Genomic DNA, 19,702 nt, shown 5'->3' with positions numbered 1-19,702 from the left:
CCTTCTTATCACACAGAACTGCAGAGATATTTATGAAACAAGTGTAATTAATCATGAAATGTGTTGCTGATAAATTCTTTCTTTTTCCCCCAGCACGAAGCTTCAGTCGGTGAAGTGTGCAGCAGCCAACATGAACCGCGCGGAACAGAGTCACGGATAAGATGGAACAGTGAAATCGAAGCTAATTGAGGCAGTAGAAGCATGGAATCAGTCTCGCAATGAAACGCGAGCCTAGAGTGAGTGAAGCATGAACACTGGAGGACTGACGCCTTACCACTGATTCTTGCTGAGCTACGAATATCCGTGGCTGGGAGTTCTCGAGTGTGCGTGCTCATGGAAGACAAAGGGATCGTTAAAGGAAGGTAATGGCGTGAAGTAAGTGCTGCCTGAGATTAACTTGTCGTAAAGAGTTATTACAGCCTGAAGAGACACCAATAGGAAAAAAGATGTTTGTCAGAAGTCCCCCAAGTGTTGGCTTCCTTCTTTGCAGGCAGCCACACCTACCAGCCCCCTCACTGGCCGAGGGTAATTCAACTCTTTCATTTCAGATGTGTCTGTTTTGCTTTCAAGCGAGATTGAAGCTGTTAAATTTACATTCTTTAGAGAGACGTATGTTAAGAGGGGACCTGTTAGAATACTAAGTGGTATAAGGGGTATAACAAGAAGGACGTAAGCAAAATTCTTAGGATCAGCAACAAGAAATAACGGGTTCAAGGTTGAAAAAAATTAGGTTTAAAAGAGATATGAAGAAACTGGTTCTCAAATAGAGTTGCAGATGAATGGAACGGACTCAGTAATCAAGTTGTTAGTGCTAAGTCAGTAGAGAAGATAAGTCAGTAGAGAAGATAGACAGATTTATGGATGGGGATGATAGGTGGAAGCAGGTAGGTATGATTCATACAGGGATTGCCACGTGTAGGCCTGATGGCTTGCAGCTTCCCTTATTTTTTATGTTCTTATGTTCTTTCACCTCGTGTTGTCCTCACCTGCACGTAGTTAATTTTGAGGATCCAGTCGTCAGAGTCATCCTCGTGCAGCGCCCTGAACCGCTGGTCTGACGTGTAGGTGTAGCGGCCCACCGTCAGCAGGTGGATGTCGCGGTGGCGGATCCACGATACCTGAGGGGCGGGAGGAGGGACGGGCTGAGAGGGAGAGCAAGGAGTGATGTTCCTCATTACAACACTCTTACCTGCAGGGCGAGGCTAGTGTGGTGCAGCTCACAGCCTCGTGCCGTGAGTTGCACACACTACGTGCTCAGAGTACTTGTTCTGAAAAGTATCAACATTACTTTTTAAAAGAAACGCCGGTAAATATTAAGAAGGCGCACTCGTCTCTATTTCCTATTGTTTTCGGCTCCTACCCTCTACAATCTTGGGGGCCCAGTGGGAAAGCGGGGTTTTCGGGTGGGGAAAGCTAAAATACGGCCAAATATCGCCGAAAATCTCGCTTTCCCACTAGATCCCCAAGATTGTAGCGGGTAGGAGCCAAAAATGATAGGAAATAGAGCCGCGCGCGCCTTCCAAATATTCACTGAAACGCCTCACAAAGAAAAGGTAGAGCGGCCTTTGAAGTGAGAGTTATTTATTAGTGGCGCATCTGACTACATTATAACATGGTCTGTAGCACGGCCACTTAACTCCTCTGTGGGACGGAAGGAGGGAATTTTAATGGTGCGTCTCACTGTATTATACCATGAAAGTGTAGCACTAACACCTAGCGCTCCAGAGGGAGAGGGGGAGGAAGACAGTGTCAGTAATTCTTGAACACGGTAATTAGTACCTCTATTATTATAACGACACTTAACGACCTCCGCCATCCGCCCCTTGTTGCCTGCCTTGCCACGAGGCAGCCGCGGCCATTCACCTGATTGGCCGGCGCTTTTTACTACAATTTTTTTTTTTTTTTTTACTTGGTATGTTCTGAGTGAAATGAGTCTTTTCTTGTTTTTATTTATTTTCTTTCCTTTTATTTTTTTTTTTCTTTTTTTCCGCATGACAGAGCTGCAGCACATCCCCGCCCCGCCACGCGCGTCACCATCTCGCGTCACAAATTGCAACGAGTAGATTAAAACTATTGTTACTCATCCCGGCGGCAAACGAACCCTGAGGACGCCAGCCACGGGAGAGAGAGAGAGAGAGAGAGAGAGAGAGAGAGAGAGAGAGAGAGAGAGAGAGATAGTAGTAGTAGTAGTAATAGTAGTAGTGGTAGTAGTAGTAGTAGTAGTAGTAGTAGTAGTGAAGAGAGGCCGCAGCGCCAGTTTTAATTACCTCAGGACTGTGTAGTGTCTAAAGTAAAGAATGTGCATCTGTTATGAAGTGTAGGACATTTTCCCCTCCGGACATTTCTCTTCCCTGATAAATCCCGCATATGAACATTTCCCCTTATAGAAATTTCCCCTCCAGCCGTTTACACTCGCACCGTTTTTAACACATTTATTTTTCAATCCACTAGCCCAACATGATACAATATAAATATCAACACAATATCAATACAATAATACACCATAAAATGAAGAGCAATGGTTTCAGTTCATGTTTCAGTTTCACATCAATACACCGCCAAGTACAAAATATGTGCATGCAGGAGGGAAAAAAGTCCACAAGGGGGGAAATATCTTTAAGAGAAAAATCAGTACCACCATCCACTGCTCCTCCCTGTCTGTTGCTTGCCGCGTGTGTATCAGTGAACGTGGTTGTCGCTGGTGTAGTCACTGTCAAGGCTCACTGAGTATTAGTCGCAGGGAAGAGTACATAATGTGATTGATAGGTCGACTGGTGCTGCTGTGTGGGTTTGTGCGTGAATGTGAGGTTTGTACGTGTTCCTGGTTATCTGTTAGCTTGTTTGTCTGTATCTGTTTATCTGTGCATCTGTTTTTCTGCTTGTTTTCTATTTCTGTCTACCTGTTTTGTCTGTGTGTTTGTTTATATATCTAGTAAGCTTGCTAACTAACTAGATAGCTGTTTGTATGTCTGCCTGCCTATCTCTCTCTCTCTCTCTCTCTCTCTCTCTCTCTCTCTCTCTCTCTCTCTCTCTCTCTCTCTCTCTCTCTCTCTCTCTCTCTCTCTCTCTCTCTCTCTCTCTCTCTCTCTCCTACACACATATCCACACTCATCCAACCACCCACACCTGCCTACTTTCTCTTTCTGTCTTTGCACCGGGCCGACACAGAGCTTCTAAGTATTTCTGTGTTGGGAGCTTCAATGAAAACCAGTCCCGGCCACGCAGATGAGTCAACCGCAAGTTGGTGGTGTGTTTGTCCAGAACTCGGAGAGAAAATAAAGGGCAGGTGTTGTTGTTGGTGGTGGTGGTGGTGATGATGGTGGTGGTGTTGTTTTTGTTGTTGTTTTGGCAAAATTTTGCGAAATATGAGGAACGCAAAGTGTATAATGCTTCTGTGCCTCACAAATATTTACTGTGCCGGTAAAAAAAAAAAAAATAGTTGGACTCGTGTTTGTTTATTTGTGATGAATGGAGGGATTAATTTTTACCTCACCTGCACATAATGCGTTTTTATAACTGAGCCAACAAAGCAAACGGGCGCCAATGTACACCATGCTGGCAGTGTGGCGTGGGTGTTACTTGTCGCCGCTGCATGTATTACCACCACCACCACCACCACCACCACCACTTACCAACATTGCTTTTCTTGTGTTCCTTGGTGTTTGTATCTTTGTGTTCCTTTGTATCCCACGTGTTCATTCATATTATATATGTTTGTTTGTGTGCTGTGAGTGTCAGTATAATCAAGTGCCTAACACTACAGTAAGATCGGCGTGTGTGTATGTATGTTTGATGCCTCTCTTATACATCAGTTGGTGAAATCTGTGGTCTTCATTATGGACTTAATTGGTGTGCTTAGGTAGGTGCGATGCAGAACAGCGGAGCCTCACACACTGATACCTTGGACGATGTATTGACCCTTCGGAAAAATGTTAGGAAATGAACGCAATATTTACACAAACTCTTGCATGTGACTGTCAACACGCACCGCTGGAGACGTGGCGCGTGTCGACAGTCATATGGGTGTGGTTATGTACGTTTTCATTTTTTTTTTTTTTTATGAATGTTTAACAATTTGATATTTGTATTGTTTGTCCATTGATATTTTCTAAAATCAGCTTAGGGCAAGGCTATTTGATACAGTGAATGAAAATACCTTGCTGAGTTACTCACGGGACCGTACTCTCGAACTCAGTATTGTCTTATCTCCAGTATCTTAGCACATTCTAGTGAAAGTTTGAGGTTTTAGGGATCGTTACGAGCGTTTCCATGATTGCAGTGATGGTTCAATAAAATTCTTCTTTACAAATGGGGAAAACATCCTTGGGAATATGTTTTATCATCTTAGTGACCTTTGAAAATTGTCCTTGTGAGAGCCCAAAGCACTTAAAAAAAATACAAGCCCTAATCTTAATCCCAACTATAGTAGCCACAATCTAAGCTAATCTAAAAATCGCTCCCTCTACCTCCTCCCTCCTCTCTGCAGCGTAACAAAGTATGAGGGAATTTAAAGCCATGAAACCTCTCTCACCGTCTTGTTGTTGATGTTGTGTACCCGACAGTTGAGGATGGCGGGGCGGTCAGCGAGGGCCGTGACATCAGCAGAGTGGGCGGGGTCCAGCTTAGGCGGGGGCGGCGGGGGCAGCGTGGGATCCGGCTCGCCCAGCAGTAGTAACGGCCCGCGGCGACCCTCCCGAATGTGTCCCCGACCTGCGGTGCACACACACACACACACACACACACACACACGGGGTATAAAAAGAAATGGGATCAGTAATAACTGAAAAAAAAAACACGGAGATAAAAAGTATACATTGCAAAAAAAAAAAAAATGTTGCTTATTGAATATTCTAAGTAGTACTCGACTGTATCAGAGTCAGAGAGAGAGAGAGAGAGAGAGAGAGAGAGAGAGAGAGAGAGAGAGAGAGAGAGAGAGACTGACTGTGTGTGTGTGTGTGTGTGTATGTAACAAAAACAACATAATAAGGTGTCCTGCTGCTTTATTTATGAATGTTGCTCACGTTTTCTTTTAAGCCCCAGCTGAACTCAAGCATGGCCCCCTAAGCCCCTGTGCCCCTGGACCCGTGTGTGTGTGTGTGTGTGTGTGTGTGTGTGTGTGTGTGTGTGTGTGTGTGTGTGTGTGTGTGTGTGTGTGTGTGTGTGTGTGTGTGTGTGTGTGTGTGTGTGTGTGTGTGTGTGTGTGTGTGTGTGTGTGTGTGCGTGCGTGCGTGCGTGTGTGTGTGTGTGTGTGTGTGTGTGTGTGTGTGTGTGTGTGTGTGTGTTTATAAAAAGTTTGTCTGTTATGCATTTCACTTCCTGGCTTGCGTTTGTTTGTCTGTGAGCACTGCATATATAACGAAGCTTAGGAATCGCACCGGCACCACCATCACAACCGTGAGCGCGTGCATGGCTGTGCTGGAAATGTTCTTCACGCCTTGACTCATTAAATATTGGAAACAAGCAAGAAGAAACACTATGATAATAATAATAATGATAATAATAATAATAATAATAATAATAATAATAATAATAATAATAATAATAATAAAAATCATAACATATAATAATGACGCATTGTGTTATATTTCAATAAACTTTGCCACACCATCTTACTGTCAACGTCTAAATAAAGAATGAATGACCCACCAACAGATGCAGCCTGCTCTCTCTCACCCAGCTGGCGGGGAGGAGCGCTGAGGCCATGTGTGTCTGTCTTGCTTATACATTCCCTTTCCATCCCAGGAGCCTCATCCACCAGTCATGACATTGGAGCCTGTAGTATTTTAAAACGCGTGGCTCTCCCATCAGGTATATTTCAAAGGCTACAGGTATTATTAGTTGGGTTCCTGTGTATATTTCCTCCAGTGATGATGTAGAGTGCTTGTAAGCTCTCACTAGAATTATGAAAGCGCCCTCGAAAACGCCTCACCACTTTCACTAGAATCTGTTCAAGGAAAATGGAGACAGAACGCGAAGATGTGTGGGGAATGTGGAAGCTCTGTAGGGAAATGATGATCACAAAATACAAGCGGGTTTTCAGTGAGGCGATGGACGAGCGTTGGGGACATTGGCATCCGTACATTTCAGGGTGTACGAGGACGGTTTATAGAGAAAGTAATACTATTATATGGATCTTGGTACAGTCGTTTTCACACCTGGCACATGTCGAGCGTTGCCCACTTCTGGAAAATCCCACGAGATAAACCCTTATTACTGCTATGGCTTCTCTCCTCGAGCTTATTAAAATAGTCTGGTTCAAGTTTGGATATTGCAAAAAAAGAAAAAAACTGGAAACGAAACAAACACTCCGGTAGTCCAAACATTTCATGCCTACTGTTATATATTTGCTCAACAAACTCGTCTAGGGATAAATAGGAATAAAAAAAAAAATAATAAGCTGCAAGAAACCGTCCAGGCCTACATGTGACAATTCCTTGTGCTGAGGTGATATAATAAGTGTCACGGTGGTCATTAGTGTTGAGAGTTAGTGCTTACTGTCTTTTGGCTGGAGGAGATATTCACGGGCATCGTAACTCCCCACATGCACTCTGCCGTGTGGTCGCCCGCCAGCTCAAGGACGCGGGAGGCAGGGCGCTTTGGTCTGTCGTCTGTCCACCACTTGAGCGTCTGTTTATGTTGAAAGGTTATTGGTCCGTCTGTTTATGTTGAAAGGTTGTGGTCCGTCTGTTTATGTTGAAAGGTTATGGTCCATGCTCCTAAACCGTTTCGGCGCCCGATCTTGACCACTCTCAGCTGGCTCTAGTGGACGTTATTGGTTTTTCATAGTGCTTTCATGACTCTCCTGATAGTTTTGTAAAGATCGTGTGCTACCGAAAGAGAGAAAAACAGCCTTAACTATTTAACAGTGAAATGCAATAATTCCCAGCACTAAAAGCTTTGTCTACAGTCCTTAGAAACACCAAGAAATAACATGAAAGGATGAAAAGGGTAAAGTTTGCTATGTCTAGACAGTGTAATACTTAAAGGAGGGTGGAGAAAAAAGAAATGCTTCGAGTGGTTTACCATTAAGGAGCAAAATGTCAATTAGCAGAGTTGTTAATATCCCAGCCAGTTACCTCTGTGGCCTTTAAAAACAGTCCTGGTTAAGGGATATGTGAATTTAAGAATACAAGTTTATGCTTAGAAATATTATCACCAGAAGTGTTTTCTTGGTGTATATGGGGCGGCTTCGTCTGTCTGGTTGTGTGTGTGTGTGTGTGTGTGTGTGTGTGTGTGTGTGTGTGTGTGTGTGGGTGTTCTTGTCATTTTTCATTCTCTATTTTTATCTCTCTCTTTATTACTATTTTATGATGCCCTTCCTTTTCCCTTTCTTTCTTGCTTTCTTTTCTGCGAACACTTTTCTCTGCTTTTGTTCATCTGCGTCTCTGTCTTTGTTTGCCTCAGTCTGGCGTCGTCCTCCTCCGTGTCATTCTTCTTCCTTGGTAATGTTTTTTTTTTTTTTCTTCTTCTTTTCTTCCGACTTGGTGAATGCATTTTCTTAATTTCTGTATGTCCTTATATGTGTTTGTGTCTGTCTGTCTGTCTGTCTGTCTGTCTGTCTGTCTGTCTGTCTGTCTGTCTGTCTGTCTTTCTGTCCGTCTTTCTGTCTCTCTGTCTGTCTTTCTGGGTCTCTGGCTCTCTGGCTCTCTGACTGACTCTCTCTCTCTCTCTCTCTCTCTCTCTCTCTCTCTCTCTCTCTCTCTCTCTCTCTCTCTCTCTCTCTCTCTCTCTCTCTCCTTTGTTCATCCTCCCCTCACATTCCTCCCTCTCCACGCCTCTCTTTCTCTGTCTTTCCTCCTCTCCTCCTCCTCTTCCTCCTCTTCTTCCCTCCCATTCGCTCTCATCAATTTCTTCCACCTCTCTCTTTCTCTCCACTGTAATATGTTCTCCTTGTCTCTTGTTTCCCCCTTCGTTTTCATCCCAGTGTTTCATCTCCTTCATTCCTGCCCCCTCGTTCACCTCTTTCTCTATGCGATTTATTTCCTTCTCCTCTTCCTCTTCCTGTTTCCTCCAGCTCTTCGTCTTGAGCCCTTAATTTCGCACAGGATATAACAGTAAGGTCACCAGGATTCGAAGGGTAAGGTAAGGTTATGTCAGGTCAGGTTAAGTTTTGGTTAGGTTTGGTTATGTTAGGTTTGGTTAGGTTAAGATGGTTTTGTCAGGTTAGGTTACGTGAGGCGACGTGGAATGAGGCTGGGTTTGTTAGGTTAAGTAATGTTATGTTAGGTTAGGTCAGGTTTGTGTCAGCTTAGGGGCAGGTTAGTCCAGGGTAGGATGGATTAGATTGGGTCAAGTTTCGTAGATTTAGAAAGGTTAGGTTAGTTTAAGTCAGCTTTAGTTGGATGAGGTGAGGAGAGTTAGGTCAGTTAGATGAGGTGAGGAGAGGTTAGGTTAAGTTAGGTTAGGTTAAGTGAGAGCGGGAGTGATGAGGTGAGGCGACGGTCTCGCTCGTATTGCTTTGATATCTTTCACAAGTATACACGTGGAATATGTTGTAATGAAAGTCCGCCTGTTATGAGTCTGTAATATTTGCCGCATTTTGCCGTGAGGGTTTATGAAGCAAGGATGTGGCTGAGGCAATAAAGCTTACATTTTTATTTCATGCGTGAGAGTCAAAGGGCCACAGATATTGAAAAAAAAAAAAAAAAAACGCTGCTTAATTGCCGCTTTCCCCACTGAAAAAAAAAAAAAAAATAGAAAACAGTTGCAATCGAGGTTATCACACAAGTAGATAAACAAACAAAGAATTGCCTTAGATTATCAACACCAATACTGATCATTGTGCAACACCGTGTATCTCTTGCACGCGCTGTTGGTGGTAGTGTTTAGATATAAATACCACCTTTAATAATTGTGCAGCACTCCGGGTGACTCTTGTACATGGAGGCAGTAGTGTTCAGATTATCGACACCACCAGTGGCTATCGTGCAGCATTCCGGGTAACACTTGCACTGGCTGTTGATGGCAGTATTCAGTTACGGTGCTCGTATTGATATTAGAAACACTTCCACTTAGGAGAGTAACATCAAATCCTATAAAGTGAGTAGATATCGCTCCATTAGATGATTATCAATAAATACAAACTTTCCTCCCTGTTTCCTGTCTAATAAATTACTTAGAACTTTGTACAAAAACCAACCACGAGAAAAGGCAGGATATACGAGGAGTAGGCGGGGGAGAAGGCAGCCTGCTGAACCATAATAAGAATGAATCACCCAATTAACGAAACCATTGTGTGTAGTACTTTTACGCTTAGCTTTCTAAGGGAGAAGAGGAAGAACCAAGAGGTAGATATTTAATTACATGGATGAAGAATGAAAATTGAAGGGAATCAGTTAAGTTGTTAATCACAGGAACTAGGAATCACTTATTATAAAGTTTCTACGCAGCATATACAACTATACATAGATATAATGAACCACTGACCGAAGGCATGATCTCACTACCTCTCATGATGCGGTGACTTGCCTGAGCGCGTGACGGAAGACATGGGCTCCGTTTTATTATGTTATTTGTGGACACTTAGAAGAGCTACATGAAAAAAAATAAAAAATGTAGCTTTAAGCCTGCTGTAAATATGTTTAAATAAGAGAGAGAGAGAGAGAGAGAGAGAGAGAGAGAGAGAGAGAGAGAGAGAGAGAGAGAGAGAGAGAGACAGCGCAAGTACAGCCATGAACAAGACACCTCCAGAACTAAATTGGCCAACTTTTTCTGGAATCTCCTCCCATGACTAACTTTTGGGAGCGGCATATTGAGCTGGCCTTCTCTCTCTCTCTCTCTCTCTCTCTCTCTCTCTCTCTCTCTCTCTCTCTCTCTCTCTCTCTCTCTCTCTCATTCTTATCTTTTATATCCTTAGCTAGACTTCTTGACACGTAAAAAAAGAAAAAAAAAGTATTACCACTAGCTTGAAAATATTGCGATATTTAATAACAATACGGTACAATGTTAACAATAAAACAAAACGAGAAATAAAACATATAAACAAGAAAAAAGAGAGAAAGAGACAGTGAAAAAATAAAAATAATCTTTATCTCAATCTGGCGGAAAGGACAAGTTATACCGTCACGCCCGAGTCTCCTCCCCATGGCAGCAGTCCCACGCACCTCATTGAAATACGCCTCCTCCCATGCATGCAGACACCCGCCGCCTTCAGCATGCTCGTGGGTGAATGACCCTGCTTGTGTGCCAGATATGATTTACTCATTTTTACTCCTAATGAAATCTGACCCTTTTAAACTTTTATTTATTTATTTATTTTTTTTTTTCAGCATAGTTTTACGAGCAGTTTTTCTTTAAATGTTGTGTTTTATGACGTGAGTGTTTGTATACTTTCAGCCATGGCGCGTGTGTGTTTGTTTGTTTTGTTGTTTGTCAAACTGGCCGCTTGTTTTCGTTGTTGTTATAATAATGATGATAATAATGATAATAATAATAATAATAATAATAATAATAATAATAATAATAGTAACAACAACAACGACAATAGTAATATTTATTATTATTATTATCATTAATGTTATTACTATTATCATCATCATTGTTATCAATATTATTATTATCATACACACACACACACACACACACACACACACACACACACACACACACACACACACACACACACACACACACACACACACACACACACACACACACACGTTATAGTTTGCATCCCATGTAAGAGAGAGAGAGAGAGAGAGAGAATAAAAACACACAGTTCAGTATCAGCTCACACATCTTTCCCTTGCTGTAATTGAAGTCTTATACGTAAAACTCTCCTGCAAAAAGGTTTCACTAGCGGATATTCAAAGCTGTAAAAGGTTAAGCCTTGCTGCACCGCGCGCTCTTTATCGCTCACACCTTTGCTAAATGCATTTGAGGTCGCTTCCATAAATTACACATTTTCCTGAACTGTATTACCTTTTTTTTTCTCCATTTATAGTCACTCCGGATCATTGAATACTTGGGAATACAAAATCTTATATACATATTTTTTTTTATTTTACATTTAATAAAACGATATACTTTTAAAACAAATGAATCGCTTTAATGTCGACGGGTCATTGCTCCCATACGGGCACGATAAACCTGTTGTCCTCGTGTTCCAGACAAGATGGAGAGGAAAGACCCCGCTGGCACCTTAATCTTACATGCCTCGGTGTGTGGCTGTGTGGACTTGCAAGGTGTCACTGTTGTCTTTGCTAGAGAGCCAGGTGTGTCAAAGTAAAAGTCTGAGCGAAGTGCATTCCGGGAAGAATCCACCAGTCCCTTGATCCAGCAGGAAAACACTGACTTACTCCTGCACAACAAGAAAGTGCACTCATTTCCACTCCTTGGCGCCTTCTGTGAGTGTGTTGAGAACTGCCTGGAGACAACACGGAGAGGCTGCATCGATAGTATCTTAATTTTGATCCTATATCCAGATCTCCTCGCCTCTTTCACTGCTAGACAGATTTTTTTTCATTATCACTTACAAAATTATGGACACTTATTTCCGTACTACATTCAACACTTCTATAGCTTAGTGAAATGCAAAATTAAGTACCTCTCTTTCTTCTTCTCTGTGTCTTAGTTTTCCCTTTGGTGACTGGTGCTCTGACTGTCAACAAAAAAAAAAAAAAAAAAAAAAAGAAACGGTCGTAACTGAATTAACCCAGGGAATATATGTCAGATGTGGGTTCTCTCTTAAGGTGTGGTAGAGTCCTTGGCCAGCCCGGTGTGTGAAGGCTCCTCATACACGCATGCCTCGAATGTACTAAGTTGGCACCGACATCAGCTGGCACGCAGATCAATTTTCCGTATACTCTCACCTTCATTCCCGGGCCATTCAGAATATTAATTGGTGCGGTCACAGGCAATAAGTCGTTCATTAATACAATCATTTAGATCGTTCATCACTTTCACGTCCATTCGTAAAAAAATGAAGCAGAGAATATCAAAGATTTAGCGCAGTGATTGATATACATACATTTCGAAGTCAATTAGACCGATATTCTGATAAGCCGCCGGTGAAATATGTGATAAAACTTGGGAAATCACCATACAGATTTAGTAGCATGAAGATGAAATGTGATATGAAATGTGTTAGATTGGATATTTTGAAAGGTTGATTGGGCGATTAAATTAACATACTAATAATCTGGCGGAATATATTAAGCATAAGGCTGCAACTCTTCCTTGAATCCTATGAACTTTTAAACCTATAACTAGCTACAGTAATTTCACAGGGAATAATATCAGCTTTTCGTTATCATCATTTTCTTACAACGATTCTTGCTATTTAAAGGAAGCGATGTTGTCCATGGCGCTTGTCCTGGCTTACACACACACACACACACACACACACACACACTCACACACACACACACACACACACACACACACACATTGCTGCTGTGCTGAGGACAAAATGCTTGTTTTAGTTTTAATGAGTTCATGGCAAGAGCATTTCGGTTTCAAACTGTCTTGTCTTACTGTCCCAAAGTGTACTAGTGCGGAGACAATGTGTGTGAGAGAGAGAGAGAGAGAGAGAGAGAGAGAGAGAGAGAGAGAGAGAGAGAGAGAGAGAGAGAGAGAGAGAGAGGGGTGGTGGGAGAATCTTCTTCTTCTTCTTCTTCTTCTTCTTCTTCTTCTTCTTCTTCTTCTTCTTCTTCTTCCATCATTATTATTATTATTTTATTAATTTTGGCGCTACTACTACAACAACAACTACTACTACTACTACTACTACTACTACTACTACTACTACTACTACTACTACTACTACTACTACTACTACTATACTACTACTACTACTACTACTACTACCGCCGCCACCACCACCACCACCACAGCAACTCAACAAGAACTACTACTATCACAACTATTGACACCACCACTACCACCACCACATTTCAAAGACACAAGCTCACTGTACACCCACACAGCACACCAACATCCCATCTCGCTTCGTCCCACACCAAACCAGAATCTGTTGGGGGGCGCAGACTCAGACGTGGCAGCACTTACAAGAGATTTCACGGAATTGAGCGCAGTGCAGGTGTGGTGGGCAGGGACGAGTAGGCCTTTGAACGGTCCCCTTAATGCATCTGACACTCGTGAAGGCAAGCAGCATCACACACGGTCTTTGAAGCGACCACTCACTGTTATTTACCAGCACATGTTAAGTGTTTTGTTATGATTTGGTCTGTCTGTGTGGTTAGCTACACGTACGTACTCGTATTTATAAACTCCCCAATATTATGTTCTTTTGTTTACGTGTTTTTATTTTGTTTGTGGTGATAGGTGGAAATTAGTGGGTTTCATACAAGGACAGCCACGTGTAGACCTGCTGGTGAGGTGAATATGCTCCAGGGTGTTGCGCACTGTGTCCCAAAATTACGTTGTTAGTGGCTTCTAAAGAGTTTAATGTCTATTCTCTATGATTATATTCGGGTATTGTTTTGCTGTGCTCTTCTCTATGATCGCCAAGTCTTGTTGAGAAATTGCAGATAAATGTGTTAAATAGTACGTAGGTAATTGGTTTGTGAGTTATCGTTTTTAACTCCCTCAGGCTCCCGGAGCGACCTGCTGGCGGGGAGTTCACCTGCTCGCATCGTGTCCAATAGCTTTTCCCGTTTTGTGGAAAAAGATTTATAGATGCAGGAGAAAGAAGCAGCGTCAGTTAATTGAACTCTTGCACTTGACGAAGAATATATATAAAAAAGAAAGTGCATTCTTTAATACAACAATTCCAATTAGTGAATAATAAATGAAAGGTGAGGTGCATATATACCTGTTTTTTCCTTTATTAACTTGTTTTACCTGACCGTGTAGTGTACATGCAGTATTTATTCTTCCATTAACTTGTTAGCTTGTACCCAGTAACTAAAGTCATTATCAGTAAAATGGAGTTTGTTATCGTTTTCGTTTTTCTTTCTTTTTTTTTTTTTTCCAATATGAGTTACACTATACGAGTATATACCGTGAATTATTTGCATCACGCCTTCCATGAATAATATGCCGTAAATACCTGCGTGTGTGTGTGTGTGTGTGTGTGTGTGTGTGTGTGTGTGTGTGTGTGTGTGTGTGTGTGTGTGTGTGTGTGTGTGTGTGTGTGTGTGTGTGTTTGTATGTGTGTGTGAAACATCCCCCACAAAACACCTTCCGCACACACCTGTAATTAACTCACCTGCGCTAAAGAAGGCGAAAAAGACCACGGTGACCATCGCCAGCACATTCTTGACGTGGCTAGGGGGCGAGGGCGGGGCGGGGCGGGGTTGCGGGGATCTTCGTCGTGGTGAGGGTGAGGGGGAGGTAGAGGGGGAGGCAGCCCACAGTCCCAGACCCCCTCGTCCTCTCGGCTGTCCTGATGGCCTCCTCATCTTCCACCATCGTCGGCCGCCGCTGGCTTGTGTGGATGGCTGCTTACTACATTGTGGACAGGCGCGTCACTACGAGGCTGAGAACTCTACCACACTTGCCTCCTCCTCCACCCGTGTATGCGTGCGTGTGTGTGTTTGTATGTGCGTGTGTGTCAGCGGCTAGCCAGTGGGAGCGAGGCAGGATGGAGTGTAGCTGTTCTCTCGTGGATTCTCTTCGTTATCCTCGGTTGATTGTACTTCACTTGTTTCTTCACATTGTTACTGTTTCCCCGCTACTGTTGAGCTTTCAGTCTTTCAGTGTTCGTTACATGCATAAAGGAAACACACACACTGCAGTCTCACTATTGTTCTCTGTCAATAGGAAGAAAAACAAGCGCATTCATCATGTTCTCCTCGCGCTGATCGACTTGTCAGGGGAGGGCGTATTTACTGGTATCTTCGTGAGTGTTTTGTGTGCTGGATGACGCGAGTGTCTCCAGGCGCATCACATCACCACGTAGCCTCCATCTTTCACGACGCTCAGACGCACAACGCTCTCGTCAGGCTGGCGTGGGATGTCTCAAGAGGCTGTTGAAGAGTCACTCATCTAAATTTACACGCCAGATATCCTGGAAAAGAAGAAAGGCTGCTGTTCACCCTAACTCTCTCCTCGCTGCTCAGGGCAACGCGCCGCACTTGTCGGGAAGATCACACCTGCGAAAGAAAAGAAAAGAAATTAAGATTCTGTCATAAGGATGTAATTCATTCACACAGATCGAAAAATCAAGATATGATTAAGATAATATTCTACAGGAATTACTTGCTAATATTTGTACGTGACATCAAAGAAAAAAACACAAAAGGAGTTACGATTTTCTGATGAAGAACTTGTTTTCATTCATACAGGTGGAAAAATGAAAATACAAGAGGGAGGTTTCAAGACATCTTCTAATTTGCGATGATTCTAACCTCGATTTAAGGGTTGGCACCTCAGTAAGCCTTTATTTTCAAATCTTTGTTGCCCTTGGCCGGTGTCTTACATAAAAATAAAAAAAAAGAAGAAAAAAAAAAGAAAAAAAAATGTCACTGGTAGAGAAATCAGGAGTGAGTGATAAAACAGTCACGGGAGCCTCATGTCTGGGATGTCCTTTTGCATTCCTGTCAGCATTACCCTGGCCATATCCCGCGAGGTGTGTGTCAAGGGAGCATAGGTCGCGCGAGTGCCGACGCTGATGGCTGTGTTGTAGGTCGTGTTTCTGGGGCACGCGTATGTGAGCGGGATGAGGTGTGTGTGTGTGTGTGTGTCGTCTCAGGGGAAATCTATTCACACAAGAGCTTGGTGTCTTTATTGTTGCGCATATTGAGTTTCTCTTGTATAAAGGTGTCTGAATAAAGACATGTACAAAGGTGTCTATGTACGATGTCTGTGTAAAGGTATCTAACAGCCACATCACATTTCTTTTGTACACACACACACACACACACACACACACACACACACACACACACACACACACACACACACACATAATAGCCATAATATAAAAAGATAAGCCCATTTTATGCCGTGGAATCTGGAATATGCAAAATTTATGTCAAGAGATTCACTAACTTTTTTTTTTATTTTTATTTTTATTTGACGCAACTATTATTGTTATTATTTTTAACGCAAATTGGATCCTTTGTTACAGTATTCGCGTTTCCACTAATTGAGGTCAGATTTTATGGCTTTTACTCTCTCTCTCTCTCTCTCTCTCTCTCTCTCTCTCTCTCTCTCTCTCTCTCTCTCTCTCTCTCTCTCTCTCTCTCTCTCTCTCTCTCTCTCTCTCTCTCTCTCTCTCTCTCTCTCTCTCTCTCTCTCTCTCTCTCGTACCTTATTCCTCCTTCTATTATCACTCCACATTTTCCTTCCTTAGCTTCGCCCTCTCTTAACTTTTACCAACACTTCACTTATACGAGCAGCCTTCCCAGTGTGCCCCTCGCTGTCCTCTTCCTCCTCCTCCTCCTCCTCCTCCTCCTCCTCCTCCTCCTCCTCCTCCTCCTCCTCCTCCTCCTCTTCCGCTGCCACCTTCTCGTCTCACGTTTCCTCGTTCTCTTCTTCTTCTTCTTCTTCTTCTTCTTCTTCTTCTTCTTCTTCTTCTTCTTCTTCTTCTTCTTCTTCTTCTTCTTCTTTACTTTCCTTTTTCCTTTCCATTTTATCAACATCGGTTTCCTATTTCCTTATTTCGCTCTCTTTTCTCTCACTCTCCTCATCCTCATCTTTCTTCTCTGTTATCCACTTCCCTCCTCTTACCATTCCTCTTATTTCTTTCACCTCTTATTTATTTTATCAGCATTGCTCTCCTATGCCTTTCTTTCTCAGTTATTTCTCTTTCCTCTTCGTCATCTGCATCTTCCTGCCCTGTTCTCCACTTCCCTCTTCTTAAAATTTTTCTTATATCTGCTCCTTTCTTTTCATTTTATCAGCACTAACTTCCTCCTCGTCCTCCTCCTCCTCCCTTCTTCCCCATCCATCTCTCTCCCTCTCGTCATTATCTTCTTCAGTCTTTGTTCTCTCTTTTTCCTCCTGTCCTCCACTTTCCTCGTCTTAGCATCCTTCCCCGTCTTCTCTATTCCTCATTTTTATTTCATCACCAATCCTTTCCCCCTGTCCCTCCTTCTCCTTCTCCTCCTCCTCCTCCTTTCTTCCCCACCAATCCCTCTGTGTCTCTCCCTTCCGTCATCCATATTTTTTTTTCCTCTAGCTCTCCACTTCTCTCTTAGTATCCTTCCCCCAGCGCTTTTATCCTTCCTTTTCTCTCTCTCTCTCTCCTTCCAGCCATGCACCAGTGAACGCTCCTTTCCTTCGCCACGTTACCAAGATGTGCTCAATGGAATGGCTGGAAATAACAGTGAATCAAGTTATTTTTAGTCAATTTCATATAATTTCATTGTGCTTTGTATCCCTCTCTTCATTTGGGTATAGATTGAAGGAGACGCGTCTGTGAGCGAGGTAGTGTGAGGAAAGGGTGATGTAGGAAGAGAGTAAAAACAGGAGGAAGAGCAGGAGCGGGTGGAAGAAGAGGAGGAGAAATAGTTGGTGTTAGTAGTAGTAGTAGTAGTGGTAGTGGTGATAGCAGTGGAGTTAGTAGTAGTAGTAGTAGCAGTAGTAGTTGTATTATTATTATTATTATTATCAGTAATAGTAGTAGTAGTAGTAATGGTAATAATAAGAAGAGGTAGAACAAAAAAAAAAGAAGAAAAGGAAGGTGAACAGAGAAAAAATTTGATGAGGAGGAGCAGGTGCAGCAGGTGGAGAAATACGAGTAAGAGGAGATGAAGGAAGAAGAGCAGGAGGAAGAAGAGGAAGGAGCATCTGTAGTGTGTTGTTAATTCTTGGAGTGTCAGAAGCAGGGGAAAAGGAGATGAAGTGAAGTGAAGGGAAGGGAAGGGAAGGGAAGGAGATATACTATGTTCTCACAGTCTCACACCTCACTTGCCTCTCAGAAAAAGGGCTTAGGTACCCTTTGAGGAATTATAAGACCAGTCAGTAGAAAATTAATTGGAAGCAGAAACTGACGGACGCTGGAACAGAAAGAAAATAAGTAGAAGATGAGAAGATGAAAAGAGGAGGGAAAAAAATGCCATTAATAAAACAGAGATAACATAAGAAAAGGGAAGGAGGCAAAATTTGATAACCCTCACGTAAAAAAAAAAAAAACACAAAAGAACACTATTTCATTCTTTGCCTTCCTTCTATCTCCTCTTTTCTCCTCCTCTCCTCACTTTTATGCTTTCCTCTTCCTGGATCTTGTTTGCTGTTGTCTTTATCTCTTAATCCAAACAAACGAAGAGACCAGTGTCCATGTTTCAATAATTTTCTCCTATCGCCCTCTTGTTTGGCGCGGCAGTGTGGACGAGGAGGAGGAGGAAGAGGCTGAAGAAGGAGAGCGGGCAGGGACGCGACGGGAGATAAGAGAGGCGAGGAGAAGCAAAGTGATAGGAGAGAATGGGAGATATGGAAGAAAGGAAGGGAGACAGAGAGAGAGAGAGAGAGAGAGAGAGAGAGAGAGAGAGAGAGAGAGAGAGAGAGAGAGAGAGAGAGAGAGAGGGGACTGGTTTTGTCTTTGTTTACCTCTGACAATCTCTCTCTCTCTCTCTCTCTCTCTCTCTCTCTCTCTCTCTCTCTCTCTCTCTCTCTCTCTCTCTCTCTCTCTCTTTCATCCCTATATCGTTATCGTCTCTCCTTGTGTATGAAAAGGTGAAATCTGTTTTCTCTTCCATTTTGTCTCCTCTTCTCTCTCTCCCTCTCTCCCCTTTTCTTTTGTCTCGCCTCTCCTCTCCGCGCCCCTCCTTCCCCTCGCCTACTGTTCGCAATTGCTGTCCATCAAAGACAACACGGCATTCCCATAATAACCATGACAAGCACCAACTAATACCTAATTACACTTATACAATATAGCACCCGTCAGTCACACCTGCTTATATAAACACACTGGGGACAGGAGTAAGGGTCAGCACTTTGTGAGGTGTGTGTGTGTGTGTGTGTGTGTGTGTGTGTGTGTGTGTGTGTGTGTGTGTGTGGTGAGGGACTGAGGGTTGAAGGTAACAGAGGAACATTTAGTTTTTTTTTTTTTTTCAGATAAGTAAATAGATACTAGTATATTAATAGATAGATAAATAGAGATACCTAAATAGGCATATAAATGGATGGATGGATGGATGGATAGATAGAGAGATGGATAGGTAGATGGATAGATAGATATATAAATAGATAAATAGATAGATTGACAGGTAGATAGGCAGATAGACAGATAGATAGGTTGATTGATTGACAGATAGGCAGACAGACAGATAGACAGACTGACAGATAGATATGTAGATAGATAGATAGATAGATAAATAGATAGACAGATAGATAGGTGGATGCCGGGCAATATTTTCTCAAATACATAACTGATGATTAATGAAAAAAAAAAAATGTACCCTATTTTATTTGTGAGGCTGAGTCACGGTGCGGTATTTTCATATTGGGCTCAATATTTTAGTTATCTGAAAAAAAAAAAAAAGATGCACAGCACAAAATATTGGGAGCGAAAAGGGAAGAGACTCTGGCCACCATTGCACACACGCCACCGCGCTTCACCATACCCTCGTATTTTGAAAACTCACCCTACACCACCACTACTACTGTTGCTACTGCTGCTGCTGCTATTTTCTATCAATACTGTGATGTTGAAGAGAAGGTGAAAAAAGATCTAGACTTTATACTAAAATATAAATCGTTGGATCAATAGTTAATTTTTCTCCAAGTTGTATTTCGCTCCTTTCCTCATGATGCGCATTATTTTTTTTATACACGCACGCTGCTTTGCGAGGCA

General features: G+C 42.6%; 1 protein-coding gene across 1 annotated transcript in view; it reads right to left on the bottom strand.

Annotated features, from left to right (window-relative positions):
- LOC135109296 (hemicentin-2-like) overlaps window positions 1-19,702 on the bottom strand; it is an 87,099-nt gene that overhangs the window by 14,439 nt on the left and 52,958 nt on the right. Inside the window, exons 3-5 of the mRNA XM_064020603.1 lie at window positions 14,171-15,056; window positions 4,532-4,710; window positions 987-1,118 (exon numbers count right to left, since the gene is read on the bottom strand). Of these exons, the coding sequence (XP_063876673.1) occupies window positions 987-1,118; window positions 4,532-4,710; window positions 14,171-14,363 (504 nt within the window). The 5' untranslated portion in view covers window positions 14,364-15,056. The remainder of the gene's footprint in view (window positions 1-986; window positions 1,119-4,531; window positions 4,711-14,170; window positions 15,057-19,702) is intronic.

The sequence above is a fragment of the Scylla paramamosain genome, chromosome 2, assembly GCF_035594125.1.
Source record: "Scylla paramamosain isolate STU-SP2022 chromosome 2, ASM3559412v1, whole genome shotgun sequence".
NCBI classification, from domain to species: domain Eukaryota; kingdom Metazoa; phylum Arthropoda; class Malacostraca; order Decapoda; family Portunidae; genus Scylla; species Scylla paramamosain.
Note: the sequence above shows the minus strand (reverse complement) of the source record. Positions and strands in the feature narration are given on the sequence as shown.